At 38.1% G+C, this 16,665-nt stretch overlaps 1 protein-coding gene across 1 annotated transcript; it reads right to left on the reverse strand.

Annotated features, from left to right (window-relative positions):
• Positions 1 to 319: 319 nt before the first annotated feature.
• On the reverse strand, positions 320 to 5,230 carry LOC135597289 (syntaxin-81-like). Its single transcript, XM_065090050.1, has 8 exons — positions 5,084 to 5,230; positions 4,098 to 4,249; positions 3,669 to 3,752; positions 3,456 to 3,560; positions 2,948 to 3,097; positions 1,949 to 2,200; positions 1,704 to 1,835; positions 320 to 637 (listed from the first exon to the last, which is right to left on the reverse strand). The coding sequence occupies exons 2-8, from the start codon at positions 4,173 to 4,175 to the stop codon at positions 494 to 496; spliced, it is 945 nt and encodes a 314-aa protein (XP_064946122.1). The 5' UTR covers positions 4,176 to 4,249; positions 5,084 to 5,230; the 3' UTR covers positions 320 to 493.
• Positions 5,231 to 16,665: the final 11,435 nt, after the last annotated feature.

Here is a 16,665-nt window from a genome sequence, read left to right on the forward strand (position 1 = left end):
ATGCATTTCAGTTTAATAGAACCTGCGGCATGTTTCCAGGTGTTCTTATAGCCTAAAGCATAAGAGCCTTCTTAATGCATCCAAAGCACAAAGAAGAAGTAGCAACTGCAGCAAAAGTTCCAGCAGCTTTGTGTCAATAAATTGGATGAAGACCTATGACTATGGCGAGGCGATTTAACACCATGAGTCTTACTTTTTGGAAGAACTTTGAGAGAGTTATCGAGTTTTGTACAAATGACGAGCCATAAATCTCATCTTCTTTTTTTTTTTTCGTTATTGAGTTTTGTACAAAACAATGTTTTTAAACGAGCCAGAAACATACAACTAACTGTTTATTTATAATTTTTAATAAGATAGTTTTAAGTTTCATTTTACCTTTCACATTGTCAACGTCACTTGTCTCATCTCGTCTAATTACATTAGAGATCTCTTCAATTTCAGAAGCCGCTTGACCACCATAAGAAATGGAACAAAGTTAGAACACTCGTATGTCTCAGCTGTACCAGTCCAGAAAGAGAATGGAGAACGTGAGGACAAATAAGAAAAGAAGAAGAAAAGTTCGGCTGCTGCTGTTGCGCTTGATGGCCTGAGACAGTTCCTTGTTACCTTGCTCCACATTGTTTGTAGCTTCAACTGCCTAAGAACCACAGACAAAAAGGGTCAGAGTTGACTTTGAATGGATGGAACAACAGAATCAAAAAACAAGATATACACGTATGCAAGAACAGTTGACTATGATGATGACAAGGTTGCAGTGTGTATCTCTATCATCGGGAAAAAACTCTGCTTGTATGTATGTATGTCATCATATTGTACTCATGTTGCTAAAAAGCACTGGCAATTTTAAGATTTTGTCCAAGATTTTGCCAGTTTTATGGGTTAAAAAAACAAGCCAGTGATCTCTCTCCAAGTCCTCCCCTCGATTGCATAAAGTTACTTGTTTCTCTAAACACTATTCCTCAAAAAGATGAGCTGCTCATCCTCTCTCATATGGTCATTCCTAGGTGAATGATGCCGGTGGCATTAAACATCTAGCAACCTTTTGATATCGACAACCACGAGACATAATTCAGTGTGAATCAGTTTGTCTCCAAGAACCCACTATCCAATTCATCCAATTGGCTCCAATCCCATAATTAGTTGGCCAATCTGAGAAATTGCTTCCAGTTTTCTACAACTTGCACCAAGAAGCTCCACAAAGCTTCAGTGCTATACAATTCCCCATGAAATAGGTTATCTGACCATCCGCATGAGGTTGATCAGCTGAAGTGAATATTCAGCATAGCTACCCAAAGGTTACCTTCAGCATGGCTACCCCAACAATGCTATTTTACATTGCTTATATGGCTGACAGACAGTAGTGCATTTATATTTACTCCAGCTTTCGAAATAACAAACTTATGGCCGGCGTTCAACAAAATTTTGTCATGCTACATGCTAAATGACATGTGTCTTGACAACCAAACAAAATCAGGAAATATACACAGCAGTTATTATGCGAAAACATGATAAAATTTAAAAATAAGAAGCTCACAGGAAGCAGTTTTTTTTTATTTCCAGGATCAACACATGTAAAACACACATCCAGTTGAAACAAGTACCAGAACTGATAAAAGTATATAGGCAGTCATCCTAATTGTTAGCTAACCATCAGAGTCAAAAGCATATTGAAAAGTCTAACCATATATAAAATGTATACAGACCTGTTCATACAGATGTTCAATCTGTTCCGCCTGTTGTAGAACATGAGTTGACATGAGATGACTCAATACTGATATCTCTACCGTCTTAGTCTCTGCTTCTTGTACAGCATCAAGGAGGCTGCTCAATTCCACCTGATCAATGAAGATTAAAAATAGAATTAACATATACCAAAACATGTTTCAGGGCACCCCCAGAGCTATTGGTACAGTAAAATTAGTGTTGCTTCTGCATATAGATTGGTTACTTGAAGAGCTCGTGTTTCGTCATCCAAAAGTTGATCTTGCACTCTCAAGGCCGTTGAGGTTGGCTCCTGTCCTCCAAGCTCAGGAAGAGAGGATGCAGAGGGTTCAGACAGTTGTTCTGAAGAAGTTGAGTGGATAACTCTGTTAATCTTCCTTCTTGGCATAGCTCTGTTGAGAGCCTCCTGAGAACGTATAGATCTGAGCCGGTCAAACTGAACACTGACAGAATGGAGCCGCTCACTGAGAATTAAAACCTGCAGCAAGGATGATGATTAGGGAAAGATTATCATGATTTAGAGAATATGACAAAAGAACATAACGAATGTTAAGATAGCCCTGCCTTACAGAAAAGAAATCAGAATCTGGTACAAAAAAGTTTCTCAAAATAAATTGAAATGAAAGCTTTGGATCGTAAAGTCATACTATATCATTATGAGTTGCTCAAGTTTTTCAGAAATAAAAATAAAATATAAGTACCTTAAAGATCCTTAATAAAATAACCTTTGAGTCAGTTGTCAGTAACAAATCAAGAGATATTTAGCTACAATAGCTCAATAAGACATTAATAAAGATTAGATACTCTCACATATTTTTAAGAGCAATTTTATAGCTTCATTTTCTTCATTGTTCTATCATTTCAGATAATGTAAGAGAGAGACCACACTAATGTGGGAAAGTTCAGAAAATCAAAGTGTTGGATGAAAATAAATGGTGGACCTAGATGATAAAGCCTATGGAACCAAGATGAGCTTTTCTGCATTATTACACAAGATCAGGTTACATAAGTGTCGGCAACAACAATAATTTTAACCATAAAAAGTGAGCACATGGATAACAGAAATAGCACAGAATTGGGATGCAAATAGGTAAAATTGAGTACTAGATTAGAAAATAGAGGAACCGAAGAATAGAGACAATAAGCCACAATCCTAGACACTCTTTTCATATCACACCACTACATAAGTATTCTATCCAAACAACAGTAAGTTCATAGTTCATACCACACCATGCTTGTGAGCCACTACATCTGCATTGATATTATCATCCCTTCTGTGAAGCCACGATTTTGTGTTTGTACTCTTCTCTTCAGTGCATATCATATTCTGAAGGATATTTATCTGGTCCCTGCAAGATTTTACAAAAATAACAACCTGAAAAGGAAAAACTTATCAAGAAAAAGAAAATGTTACAATAAGCACAAAACATAGTGCATGCACCACAAATACACAGAGAATAGAAAATAATAAAAGAGAAATGAGCTGATTTAACAGTGGCCTTGAGAAGACTGTTCCGATGAGAAAAAACCTATTCAGCAAAGCGGTCCACAATTCAAGAAGAATTATTTTCCAGACTCATGAGCATTAACAACAAATTGTGATGCATCCTTCTCAGTTTATTTCTCCCTTACGCCCTTCTTTTATAGATAATATATGTCATTTTAATTACGAAGAAAGCTAAAATGGTCATAGTTAGTAAAAATGGATAGAAAATGAAGTCACGATAACTCACTTCATGTTCAATGTTGTCTCTCTCTTGTTCAGTGATTCGGTGCATATCCACATAATCTTTCCGATGCTTAATGATAAAGCATTCCAGTTCTGAAATACTTTCAAGCTAAAAACAAGAAAAATGTCAAAGTTTCCATCGATCATAAAGGTTTCATATAATAAAGGTTTCAGAGCAGAAACCAAACAAGGAAAGAGACTCAGCAGTTTCACATACCGTCTTGAGTGCCGCTTTTGTGAAAGGAGATTTCTCTACGGGCTTATGCAAGATGAAAGATGCCAAGACTGCAGCCAATTTAGACTGCCAAATACAATAAGCAATCAAAAGCAGATTTGTCAAAAATGAGGTGCTTCCTAAATCTCATGTGATTATATAAGCACCTAATATTATTATAACAGCTATTGATTTATCTAAAATTATTCCAAATGCAACAAAGTATAAAACTCTGAAACAGAATCACTTGAAAAAACAGTGTTGCTGAAACAGTATTTGAGTCTAAGATGATGTGTGCATAATTACCAAGAAGCAACCATTTCCAACGTGTTATAAGGAGAAAATCTTCCATTAATATTTAAACTAAAGCTGTGAACTCCAATGCATTAACAGAAAGCATGAACCCGAGATGTTTTGGAACTATTGACCTACCTCATTATACCCAAGAGATGGAGCAGTAGCACGGATAGCATCCTTGAAATCTTCTGTTCTATCCCTACTTTTGGCCATTGCATAACCATCTAATGGCCGATGTAAAGAACGATGCTTTTCCTAACCAGTGTTTTAAACTTTCTTTGCATTTGCTGCAAGAAATAAAAGGACTCTTTAAGAGTCAATCACGAATGAAGACTTAGGTAACGCACAAAAACTCCACATAATATTATATATAGTATACTCAACAACAGTATTGTGGTGCTAGGCGCCAAGGTTCCAAAAGCCTGAGGCACTAGGCGCTTACTTGCCCAAGTGCAATGAGACCCTTGTCAATATACAAATTATTAAAAAAAACATAATTAAAGAGAGAGAGAGAGAGAGAGAGAGATTAAGATAAAAATTAGACAAAATACATGAACTTCATATCATTTTATATTCAATATATCACCGCTAAAATTTCCAATTTCATTCATTCAACCATTTATAAGGCATGAAAGTAGTGCATCGTTCAAATCTAACAACAAAAATAACAAAGCCGAAGAATATCAACATAAGGATTGTCCAAGAATAATTAACAAAAGTTGACTATTATTAACAATAATTAATATTATTATTAAAGGAAGCGAGATGGGGGCGGTCGGTGATTGAAAGAAGCAGACAAAGGAACGCCATCGGGGGCAGATGGAGGGAGGGCTGTCGGAGGAAGAGCAGAGAGAGAGAGGGGGGTGGGGCGGGGTGGAGGGGGAGGGGGAGGGTAGCTGTCGGGAGGCGGCGGCTCTGCCGGAAGAAGCAAAGGGCGGCGACAGGGGACGACGTCCCTGCTGGGAAGAAGCATAGAGCAGCGCCTGAGAGGAAGGAGATGGGGGAGGAGGAGGAGGATACGGGGGACGGGGGCTGGCTGCATCTTACTCTAGCCTTGAATCCACTGCTTTAAGAGAGAGAGAGAGAGAGAGAGAGAGAGAGAGAGAGAGAGAGAGAGGCACCGTCGGGAGGCGCAGCACCGACCGTCTTTGCACGCGCAGGAGGAGGATCGCCGATCGATCCGCTCGGAGTAGGGTTCGGCGGCGTTGAGGGGGAGAGAGAGAGATATAGGGGGAGTGGGGGACAAGTCATCTGGCTGGGTTGAACCGGATCAATCAATTAATTCGATCCATCTCGAGCTCGATGAAAGTCGATTTCGGCCAATCGACCGCCTCGGCCACCCAGCGTCTGGGCTCGCCCACGTGACGGCCGCATGATTACTCTATATTGAATAAGTGATTTCACCGTGATGTACAATTAACAGGTAAATTAAATTAATTCGACTCGGACCGGTTTAGATACGTCGTGTTGTCCATCTCGATCCAATCGAGCCAGGTTTGACTTTAAGCCGAACCGAGCCAGAAAGAGCGGAGAGGGGGCAATTAGCAAATAGACGTGTGCTTTCAACCCAAGAAATTGATTTACCCAACCATTAATATGATGATGGTATGTATGGATACATCTGATTTGATCCGTCACGGTAGCATTTGATTCATGAAACTTATATCGTCATTTTTTCGATCTACCGTATAATCTCGATTGCTTAAAAATGTTCGTCACATTAATTATATATATATATATATATATATCTTCGTATTATCTTTCTTTTGTATATATATATATATGTACAAAAATCTAATTTTGACTCAAATAATTAATAAGTAAAAGATTAAAAAAAGAAAAAACCCAAAAGCACTTTGTACGCTATCCTAAACTGATAAGATCCTAAAGTCTTATCGTAGGCTCTGATACCAAATGATAAGACCCTAAAGTCTTATCGTAGGCTCTGATACTAATTGATAAGACCATAAAGTCTTATCGTCGAAGAAAGAGGAGAAATGAGGAAGTCTTATCGTTGAAGAAAGGGGAGAAATGAGGATGATAATGATCACTTCGAGGGGATCGACCTCCTTGATCACTTCGAGGGGATCGACCCTCCTTGATCACTTCGAGGGGATCGGCCTCCTAGGGTTTGTCAAGAGACAGAATAGTATTTTTCATAGATTACTGAAAAGAAGCAGTTACATCCCTATTTATAGAGTTCCACCCGGAGTCCATCAGGACTTGAACTCTAATAATAAATAAATATTAAATAAACCTCTACTTGATTATAACTGAACCAAACCGACTCAATAAACAACTAGACTAAACAAACTCAATAAACATTATTCAAAAGCTCAGAAAAAGGGTCCTAACAGTTCCTCCCTCTTCAAATCAGCCTTGTCCTCAAGGCTGAGCAGCATTAATCTCGGGGAGGTTCTCTTTCAGCACTTTAGCCATAGACTATCTGCAACGCATCACAACCCGTTGATCAAGTAAGTATGGTCTCCACTTTTTGACAGTGTAAGCAATAGGTCGATCTTTCAATGTAGTAATCGTTGCAAGAAATTCCTAGCCTTTGCTATCATAAGTTAAAATCCATCCATTAGCTTCGAATATATCACAACCTTCAATGTGGTGGGCTAATTGGGCTGTAACTTTCCTGTCCATAAAATTATTAGTGCTATCTGTATCAATCAAAATAGTGACAGGTTGATGCTTCAAAGTTCCTCTAATTTTTATAGTTTCTGGGTTAGCATAACTAGCCAATGCATGCACTGTATGTGTGATGTCTTCAATATCTTCATCAGTTTTCATACCTTTATGATTGGAGTCCAACTCTTTTACTTATGGTTCTTCTCTAATTGGCTCAATCATCAGAAGTTGCCCTTGTTTACATCGGTGCTTCATACTCCACTTTTCATCATAGTATAAACCCTTTGCTGATCTTTCCTTAAGTTCTTCTTGGGTTAGTCTTCGGGTGTCAAGGCTTTGGTTGGGAATTGATAGGGCTGGTGGCTTACTGATCATCTGGTTATTGTCACTTATGTTTCCATGATTTTCCCTATTGATTTTTTTCTCATGTAGATGTGCGAATGAGATCGCAACTATCATAGTGTGAGGTTGACGAGCCTTAACTTCATACCGGATCTCTGGAATGAGACCTTCAATAAATGTATCCAGAAGTTGTCGTTCCGACCAATCTCTAGCTTGATTTGATAATCTTTCAAACCTACTCTGATATTCCAACACTATAGAAGTCTGACAAATTTTTGAGAGCTGTCCATCCACCTTCATGTATGAGTAGATTGTGTCACAATCTTGGAGCCCTTTTCTAGTATTTCCAGATCTGTGCAATGTAGAACTTGAGCTCCCACCTTGTTGAAATTTACTAAGGCTCCCCAGTAAATCCTTTTTGAAATTATTAAGTACTTCTTGTAACCGGTTCTCAATTCTAATTTCTAATGTTTCCATTTGTGCTTTCATTGAGTTATCGATGGCCATTTTGTAAGACTGCAAATCTGTAATCTCAACTCCTATTTTTGATGTTGGTCAAAAGCATCAATCACTGTCCTATTTGGTGCTATTGTTGTGACGCAGTCGGTGGCAACACTATGGGAATGAAGGGTTGCTACGAGGATGCGAGAATGTAGCTGCGGTCGTCGCGTGGGAAGCAGCGATGCTTGTTGCGGTCGCTGCGTAGAGGGATCGCTGTTGCTGAGGGCTTGGAGGCAGCGATGGTGGTGCGGCTAGGGCAGCACCGCCAAGGGCTCATCGCTGCGATGGCGACGGCGCAGATGGAAGGCAGCGTTGCTCTGTTTCTGTCACACTGCGGAAGGAGGCGCTGGTGAGAGGCAACGATGCTTGTTGCAGTCGCTGCGTGGAGGGATCGCTGCTGCTGAGGGCTGGGAGGCAGCGATGGTGATGTGGTTGGGGGCAGCACCGGCCCTTGCGGTGGCTGCGATGGAGGAAGAGTTATTGTCGTGTGTTTTTGTCACTGTGTGAGATGAGAGTGCCGAGGCTGAAAGGCGACGGTTGTGACTGCTGTGACCCAAGGAAGCAATCGCCGAGCAGCCGGGTTGAGGCTGCCGTGATGCCAACCAACAACTGCAGCAGCGGAGGCAGAACAAGAGGGAGGTGGCGTTGAAGCGGCCGGGGTTGAGGCTGCAGTGGTGGCAACCGGCGGCTGCGGCAAAGATGCAGAGCAAGGGAACTGCAGCAACGGTGCAGATCGAGGGGGTTGAGGTGAAGGCTGCAGTGGCTGGCAGCAGCAGTCGTGGCAGGCTGGGCGGCGAGCGGCGTCGTCGCTGGCTGGGCAGCAGTGGCGACGGTGGTGGCAACCGGCGTTCGCAGCAGCACGAGGATTGCCCTGTTTCTCGGTCACAAGGGGGCAGAGCAAGGGGGAGTGGCGGCGGTCGTTCTCGCCCGAGCCAGGGGGAGCGGCGGCTGGGAGGCGAGCAGCGGTCGCCGCACGGTGGCTGGCAGTGGTGGTGGGTCGGCTGGAAGGCGACGGCGCTCGAGGCGTGGCTGCGATCGACGAGGGGCTGCGGCAACAGAGGAAGCTCTGTTTCTGCAACCGCTGCAAGGAGGGGCTGCGGCAACCGGCGGCTACGGCTGCGGTGCCGGCGGTCCTTCTCGCTCGAGCGAGATGGAGACGCAAGGAGAAGAGGTCGCTGGCCGGGTGATCGAGCGGCGGCGATGCGGCTGGGAAAAGTGGTGGTGACGCGGCTGGGAACAAGGGCAATCCGTGAGTTGCCCTGTTTCGGTCGCCGCGAGGAGGGCGACAATCGGCGGCTGCGGCTGCGACCCAAGGGGAGGCGGGCGGCGGTGGAGAGGCAGCGGTGGTGGCGCGGCTGGGAGCAGCGTCACCAACGATCGCCGAGGAGGAGAGGTCGAGCGGCTGCGCTGCGACGCAAGGGGAGGCGGGCGGCGGCAGTAGGGCTGGGATGGACGCTGGCAGCGTCGTCTCCTGGCCGGGGAACAGCGGCGGCGGTGGTCGCCGGCCGGGAAGCGGGGCGATGGTGGGCGCTGGCCGGAGAGCAGCAGCGGCGGGTGGGCTGGCCGGAAGCAGGGGACGCAGGGGTGGCTGCGGCTTTTCTTCCTCTCGTGTTTTTTTTTTTTTTGAACGAGATGGGGCAGCGAGGAGGTCGAGCGGTGGTCGAAGGCGCTGGCCGGGGAGCAACATCGACGGTGGAGGAGAAGGGAAGCAGGGGTGGTCGGCGCCGGGAAGCAAACGTTCCTTCTTGGTTGAGAAGAATTTTATTGAAGAAAGGGGAGAAATGAGGATGATAATAGGCTCTGATACTCGGCCTCCTTGATCGGTTCGAGGGGATCCTTGATCGCTTCGATCCCGGGATCGGCCTCCTAGGGTTTGTCAAGAGACAGAATAATATTTTTCATAGATTACTGAAAAGAAGCAATTACATTTATATTTATAGAGTTCCACCCAAAGTCTATTAGGACTTGAACTCTAATAATAAATAAATATTAAATAAACTTCTACTTGATTATAACTGAATCAAACCGACTTAATAAACAACTGGACTAAACAGACTCAATAAACATTATTCAAAAGCTCAGAAAAAGGATCCTAACATAAACCTACAAGTCGTCTTTGTGGTCTTCACAATAATTATATATTTTGTGTGTCTTCTATTATTTTCTTTTCTTTTTCTTTCTTTTCTCGAGTAATAAAAAATTAATTTTGATTAAAACAATTAGTAAATAAAAGACTAAAATTTTTTTTAAGCAATAAACCCAGAAACTCATGATTGGCTACCCTAAAAAATTGAACTATCAATAAAATTTAAATGGTAAAGAAAAAAAAAATCAAATTCTCTTCACTCATTAGATACCATTTATTTATTTACTTTTCAAAAGAATATCTCCATTCAAGTAATAAGAAAAAAAAATGGCAAGTAGATCATGACACCTATTTTTGGACAAATTATAGAATATTTCATTGTGATAGAAATTAAGTAATAATAAATATATCAATCCATTTATTCACAAAATTTTTAGAGCATTCTTTGAGCTTGGATATAAAATAGGAGCTGAATGATTTGAAGGCATATAATCTAATAGTTCATCGTCGACAGCCTTGTAAACTTAGGAGAATATTTGGTTAATAGAAATTTTATTTACATAAAACATATTCTCTAGCATTCAACGTATCGGTAAATCATTTCTTAGTTCCTACTCTCTAACCAAGTAGCTGACGAAGAAACCTTAGATGCATATTCCAATAGATTATTACAAGAACATAAGAGACTATTTAAATGTTTTAGAAAAAGGTTGTGTTTGATAAACTTAAATTATGTTTATGTTGATAAGTCTATAATTACAGAATAAGTACATTAGATAGAAAAAACAAATTGTAAGCTAGTTGATCGATGGCTTGGTATGTCTTTCTAATTAATTTTATTATAATAGGGTAATAATTTTTAACCTCTAATTAGAATGGAGATAAGTAAAGTATTATAAAATGAAATATGATCACTGTCTTAAGTGTATTTTCTTCGTATTGTGTATTGTGTTAGCGCTTGTGGACAAAATTATTCAAGATATAATTAAAATATAAATTCTTCGAGTTGTGGGTAATTAAAAAGATACTCAAAAACTAATAGAACAAATAAAAGGAAAATGTGAGCAATCGAGAGGTGTAGCTTAAAAGAAAGGTTAGAAAGCAATATAGATCAGTATTATAATGTTTTGAAAAAAATAAGTATTCATAGGTATTATGATCAATCAAAGGTTGTTGTAAGATAATAAAAAAACAAAAGAGTTGAAACACTTATGGATACACTTATGAGATATAAAGAAAAATAAATTTTGTATATAAATAAATACAACATAACGAAATTAAATAAAAATCATAATAAAATAGGACACCAAGATTTACGTGGAAAACCTCTCTAATGTGAAAAATAAAAATCACAGGGTAAACCAGAGATAATCCACTATAGGAATAATGAATATATAAATCTAAAAGTCTTTTATCCAAAACCCAAGCAACAATCTCAAGAGAATTACTAGGATATAAAGATTACGCCACTGTGCACAATATCCAAATTCTCTCCAAGTAATCACATTAAAAATCTATCGTAGATCTGATCTAACATGAGATGAGAACATTGTCTAGATGATCGAGAATAGTCTCTCTACGTTGTTCTTATCTTTTTCCCTTTCATTCTATTATTTTACTACCCTTTTCTCCTCTTTTTTGAATCAAGTTACTCCTGTAGTTTTCTGCTTTGTTACTGTAGTATTTCTCCTAATTTTTCGCAATCACCACACCGCCCTTATTAGATCTAGGGTTAGAATAAAAAGAAGGTGAGCTATGGGTTGAACTCATGGGTTGTCAGCCCAACAACCTCTCCTTTTAGCCCATAAGGGAGGTTGTTTTATGACTCCTCAACATGAAACCATGCTGATCAACTGTCGGCACATATCCTGTATTTCTTTTGGTAATGTCTTTGTTAATATGTCAACTCCATTATCATCTGTATGAATTTTCTGAAGTTACAACTGCTTCTTTTCAGGTATATTTCGAATCCAGTAATATCTGACATCTATATGCTTTGACTTGGAATGAAAAGTTGGGTTCTTACACAAATGGATGATACTTTATCTATCACAATTCACCACATAGTTTTCCTGTTTCAGCTCCAATTCTTATCAGAATTCTTTTATCTATAATATTTCTTTGTAAACCTCTATAACAACAATATATTCTACCTCTATGGTGGAGAGAGCAATATACCTTTGTAATATGGATTGTCATGACACAACTCCCTCCGTAAAAGTAAGTATAAAACTTGATGTAGATTTTCTTGTATCTATATCTCTTACCATATCTGCATCTGTGTAACCTGTCAACACAGGTGATCTACCTCCAAAGTTTAAACAAACCTTAGAGCCCCCTTTAAGATATCTAAAGATTCACTTTATTGATGCCCGCACTTTGCTTGGATTTGCAAGAAATATACTAGTAACACTCACTGCATATGCGATGTTCGGCTTCGTATATACCATCACATATATTAAACTTCCAACTGTTGAAGCATAAGGAATCTTTTGTATTTTCTCCTTCTCTTCATCACTTGATGGACTTTGTTCTAAGCACAATTTGAAATGACCTACAAGAGGAGAACCAACTAGCTTTGCATTGCTCATAATGAACCTTTTTAATACATTCTTAATGTATTTCTCCTATGACAACCAAATCTTCTTGCTTTTTCTATCACGAAAAATTTGCATGCTAGTATTTGCTTTGCTGGCCCCATATCCTTCATCACTTAGTTCCTTCTTTAACTTGTCAATTGTAGACATATCTTTCCCAAAGATAAGTATATCATCAACATAAAGTAAGAGAATAATAAAATCATCACCAAACCGTTTGATGTATACATAATAATTCGAAATTGTTCTTTTATATCCATTTTCAATCATAAATGAATTAAACTTTTTGTACCATTGTCTTGGAGCTTGCTTTAGCCCATACAAGCTCTTCTTCAACTTGCAGACAAAGTTTTCTTTACCTTTGACTTTGAAGCTTTAGGGTTGCTTCATATAAATTTCCTTCTCCATGTCCAGACTAGTAGCAATACCAAAAGCAACACGAATAGAAGATATTTTAGTAATAGGAGAAAAAAACTCTTCAAAGTTAATATATTATTTCCTTTGACCAAAGCCTTTCACAACCAATCTAGCTTTATACTTTGGTTGAGAACAATATTCTTGAGTCTTCAATCTAAAGACCCACTTGTCCTTCAAGGCTTTTATTTCCTTTGATAGTTGCACCAAATCATATGTGTGGTTCTTCTGCAGAGCATATATATCTTCCTGCATAATAATTAACTTCTTTTTTTGCATATTTTCAATTACTTCATGGTAACTCTCTAGTTCACCTGCATTAGTAAGCATCATATACTCATCTATAGAATATCTTCTGAAAGATTGATGTTATCTAAAAGAACTTCTCAATTGAGGTTCTGCAGGAAGTTGCTTCCCAACTTTTTCTTGCTCAACATATCCTACAAATAGATCAACATCGGGCTCTATGTCATCTTCCTGCATATCTCCCCTATCACCCTAAATCTTTCTACAGAAGTCTTGGCTGGTGCCTTATTCTTCAAATCCTCAAAGGTTTGATCATCAAAGTAGACCACATCACTGCTTCTAAACACCTTCTGCTTTTCTGGATCCTAAAGCCTGTAACCAAACTGATCATATGAGTAGCCAAGAAAAATATATTTTTTTATCTTACCATCTAACTTGGACCTCTCATTGTCAGGAACATGTGCAAATGCATAACCAAATACTCTTAAATGCATATAGGAAATATTTTTTTCTGACCATATATGCTCTACAACATCATCATCTAAGATTGTGCATGGTGACAAGTTAATCACATCAACTATAGTCCTTAAAGTCTCATCCAAAGACTTTTTGGGTAGCTTGGCATGTGAAAGCATATATATGATCTTTTCTATGATGGTACAGTTCATCCTATCTGTAATAGCATTTTGTTGAGGTGTACCAGAAACTGTCATCTCATGTTGGTTGTCATGTGACTTGCAATAATTATTAAACAATCCTATATACTTACTATCATTATATGATCTTATGCATTTCAATTGTCTTTTTGTCTCTCTTTCAACTATGACATGAAACTCTTTGAAGACAGTAATAACCTGATCTTTGGTCTTTATAGCATAGGCCCAAACTTTCCATAAAAAAATCATATATAAAAGTGACAAAATAAAGCGCACCATTGATATTAGGAACATTAACAAATCCACCATGAGTTTTTGTCCTTAAAGGACCACATACATTTGTATAAACACGGTATAAGGCATGCATTTTTCTAGATAAAATAGAACTAGCAAATGAAATTATATGTTGTTTACCAGCCAAACAATAAATATAAGGGTTCAAATATGTACCTTTAAGGTCTGGTAATACCTTGGACAGAGCTTGCAGCCCCTTCTCGCTCATATATCCCAGTCGCATATGTCACAACTCCATCATGAAGTCTTTCTTTATAGTATTCAGCTGCTCACATAAGCTTTAGCCTGCAACCTATATAAGGTGTGACATTTCTTTCCACTAGCTATAACAAGAGAATCCTTATTGAGCTTTCATTGCCCTTTGTGAAATCTGCTATCATAGTCTTCATCATCTAGTCTTCTAATTGAAATTAAATTTAGCCTTAAGTCAATCACATGCCTCACATCTTTAAGCGCTAACTTGCAGCCAAGGTTGATCTTTATGTGGATATCACCCATGCTAATGATGTATACCGTGCCATAGTTGCCTACAACACCAAAATTTCCAGACCTGTAGATAGCAAAAAACTCCCTCTATAGTGTAGCATGATAAGAAGCACTTGTATTAATCACCCACTTAAGATCCTAACATTAAAAAAAATATATATATCATTAAAATAAAATAAAATCAAATAATCACCACCATGCATTGTTGTTGTAGTATTATCTTTTGACTCTTTAGACTCTACTTCTTTTTCTTTTTCTTACTCTTCTTAGGGTACTTGCATTAGTTCTTATAATGCCCTTTCTCACCATAGTTATAGCAAACAATATTTTTTCTTGATCTTGACTTACTTCTACCCATGCGTGAATTGTTTCTATCCTTGGACTTTGACATTCCTCTGTTCTCTGAGATAAGTGCTTGTGAATCATTCTGGGATGTTACTGAATTCTTTCTTCTCAACTCCTCATTCAACAAATTGCTTGTTACTTGACTCATAGTGACAACACCATTGATGCAGAATTACTTAAGGAAACCACTATTGTCTCCCAACTTTCTAACAAAGAACTGAGAAATAACAATACCTATAACTCATCATCAAGAGACATTTTCATAAAGAATAACTGGTTAGTGATACTTTTAATTTCATCCAAATACTTAACAATATAAGCACATTTTTTATATTTTAGGTTTACAAGTTTTCTGATCAAGAAAGTTTTGTTGCTAGTTGTTTTTTGTTTAATAGAGACTTTTCAACTTTTTCTAAAAAGAATATGCAGAACTTTCAGTAGAGGTGAAAGACACTATCATCAAGCCATTATCGAATAAACCTGACTGTTTTTCAGTCCAATATCTTCTACTCATCATTTGTCATAGTTGTGAGCTTTGCACTATTCCCCTGTAAAGGTTTATACAAATCTTTGTAATATAACAGATCTTTCATTCTTGATTTTCATATCATCCAATTATTTTCATTCAAGCTAATCATGCGAGAAATATTACTGGCCTCCACGTTCAAATATAAAAAATTAAATCATCAAAACCTTGCTATGATACCAATTAATGTGATATAAAGAAAAACAAACTTTGCATATGAACAAATACAAGCATGTCATAACACACATCGGAATTAAATGGAAATCACAATAAAATAGGATACTAAGATTTACATGAAAAATCCCTCCAACGTGAAGAGTAAAAACCAAGGGGCAAACAAAAAATAATCCACTATAAGAATAATGAATATACAAATCTCAAAGTCTTTTGCCAAAAACCCAATCAACAATTTCAAGAGAATAACTGAGATACAAGGATTACGTCACTGCACACAATATCTAAATTCTCCTCAAGTAATCACAGTAAAAATCTACTGTAGATCTAATCTAACTTGAGATGAAAATACTGCTTGGATGATTGAGAACATCATAATTGAGAACAGTCTTGTGGTATTATCTTTTGACTCTTTAGACTCTACTTCTTTTTCTTTTTCTTACTCTTCTTAGGGTGCTTGTATTGGTTCGTATAATGCCCTTTCTCACCATAGTTATAGTAAACAATATTTTTTTATTGATCTTGACTTACTTCTACCCATACGTGAACTGTTTCTATTTTTGGACTTTGACATTCCTCTGTTCTCTAAGATAAGTGCTTATGAATCATTCAACAAATTATTGCTGAATTATTTCTTCTCAACTCTTCATTCAACAAATTATTTGTTACTTAACTCATGGTGACAACACCACTGACATAGAATTACTAAGGGAAACCACTAATGTCTCACAACTTTCTGACAAAGAACTGAGAAGTAATAATACCTACAACTCATCATCAAGAGACATTTTCATAAAGGATAACCGGTAAGTGATACTCTATATTTTATTCAAATGCTCAATAATATAGGCACCCTCTTTATATTTTAGGTTTATAAGTTTTTTGATCAAGAAAGTTTTGTTGCTAGTTGCTTTTCTTTCATAGAGACTTTTTAACTTTTTCTAAAGAGAATATGTAGAACTTTTAGTAGAAACATAGTGAAAGACACTATCATCGAGCCATTGTCGAATAAACCCGACTGTTTTTCGGTCCAACATCTTCTACTCATCATTTGTCATAGTTGTGGGTTTTGTACTATCCCCCTGTAAAGGTTCATACAAATCTTTGTAATATAATAGATCTTCTATTCTTGATTTTCATATCATCCAATTATTTTCATTCAAGCTAATTATGTGAGAAATACTACTAGCCTCTACATTCAAATATAAAAAATTAAATCATCAAAACCTTGCTCTAATACCAATTAATGGGATATAAAGAACAAACTTTGTATATGAACAAATACAAGCAAGTCATAACACACAACGAAATTAAATGGGAATCACAATCAAATATGACACTAAGATTTATATGGAAAACCCCTCCAACGTGAAGAGTAAAAACTACGGGGCAAACTAAAGAT

This window comes from Musa acuminata, chromosome BXJ1-11 (genome assembly GCF_036884655.1).
Source record: "Musa acuminata AAA Group cultivar baxijiao chromosome BXJ1-11, Cavendish_Baxijiao_AAA, whole genome shotgun sequence".
Lineage (NCBI taxonomy): Eukaryota > Viridiplantae > Streptophyta > Magnoliopsida > Zingiberales > Musaceae > Musa > Musa acuminata.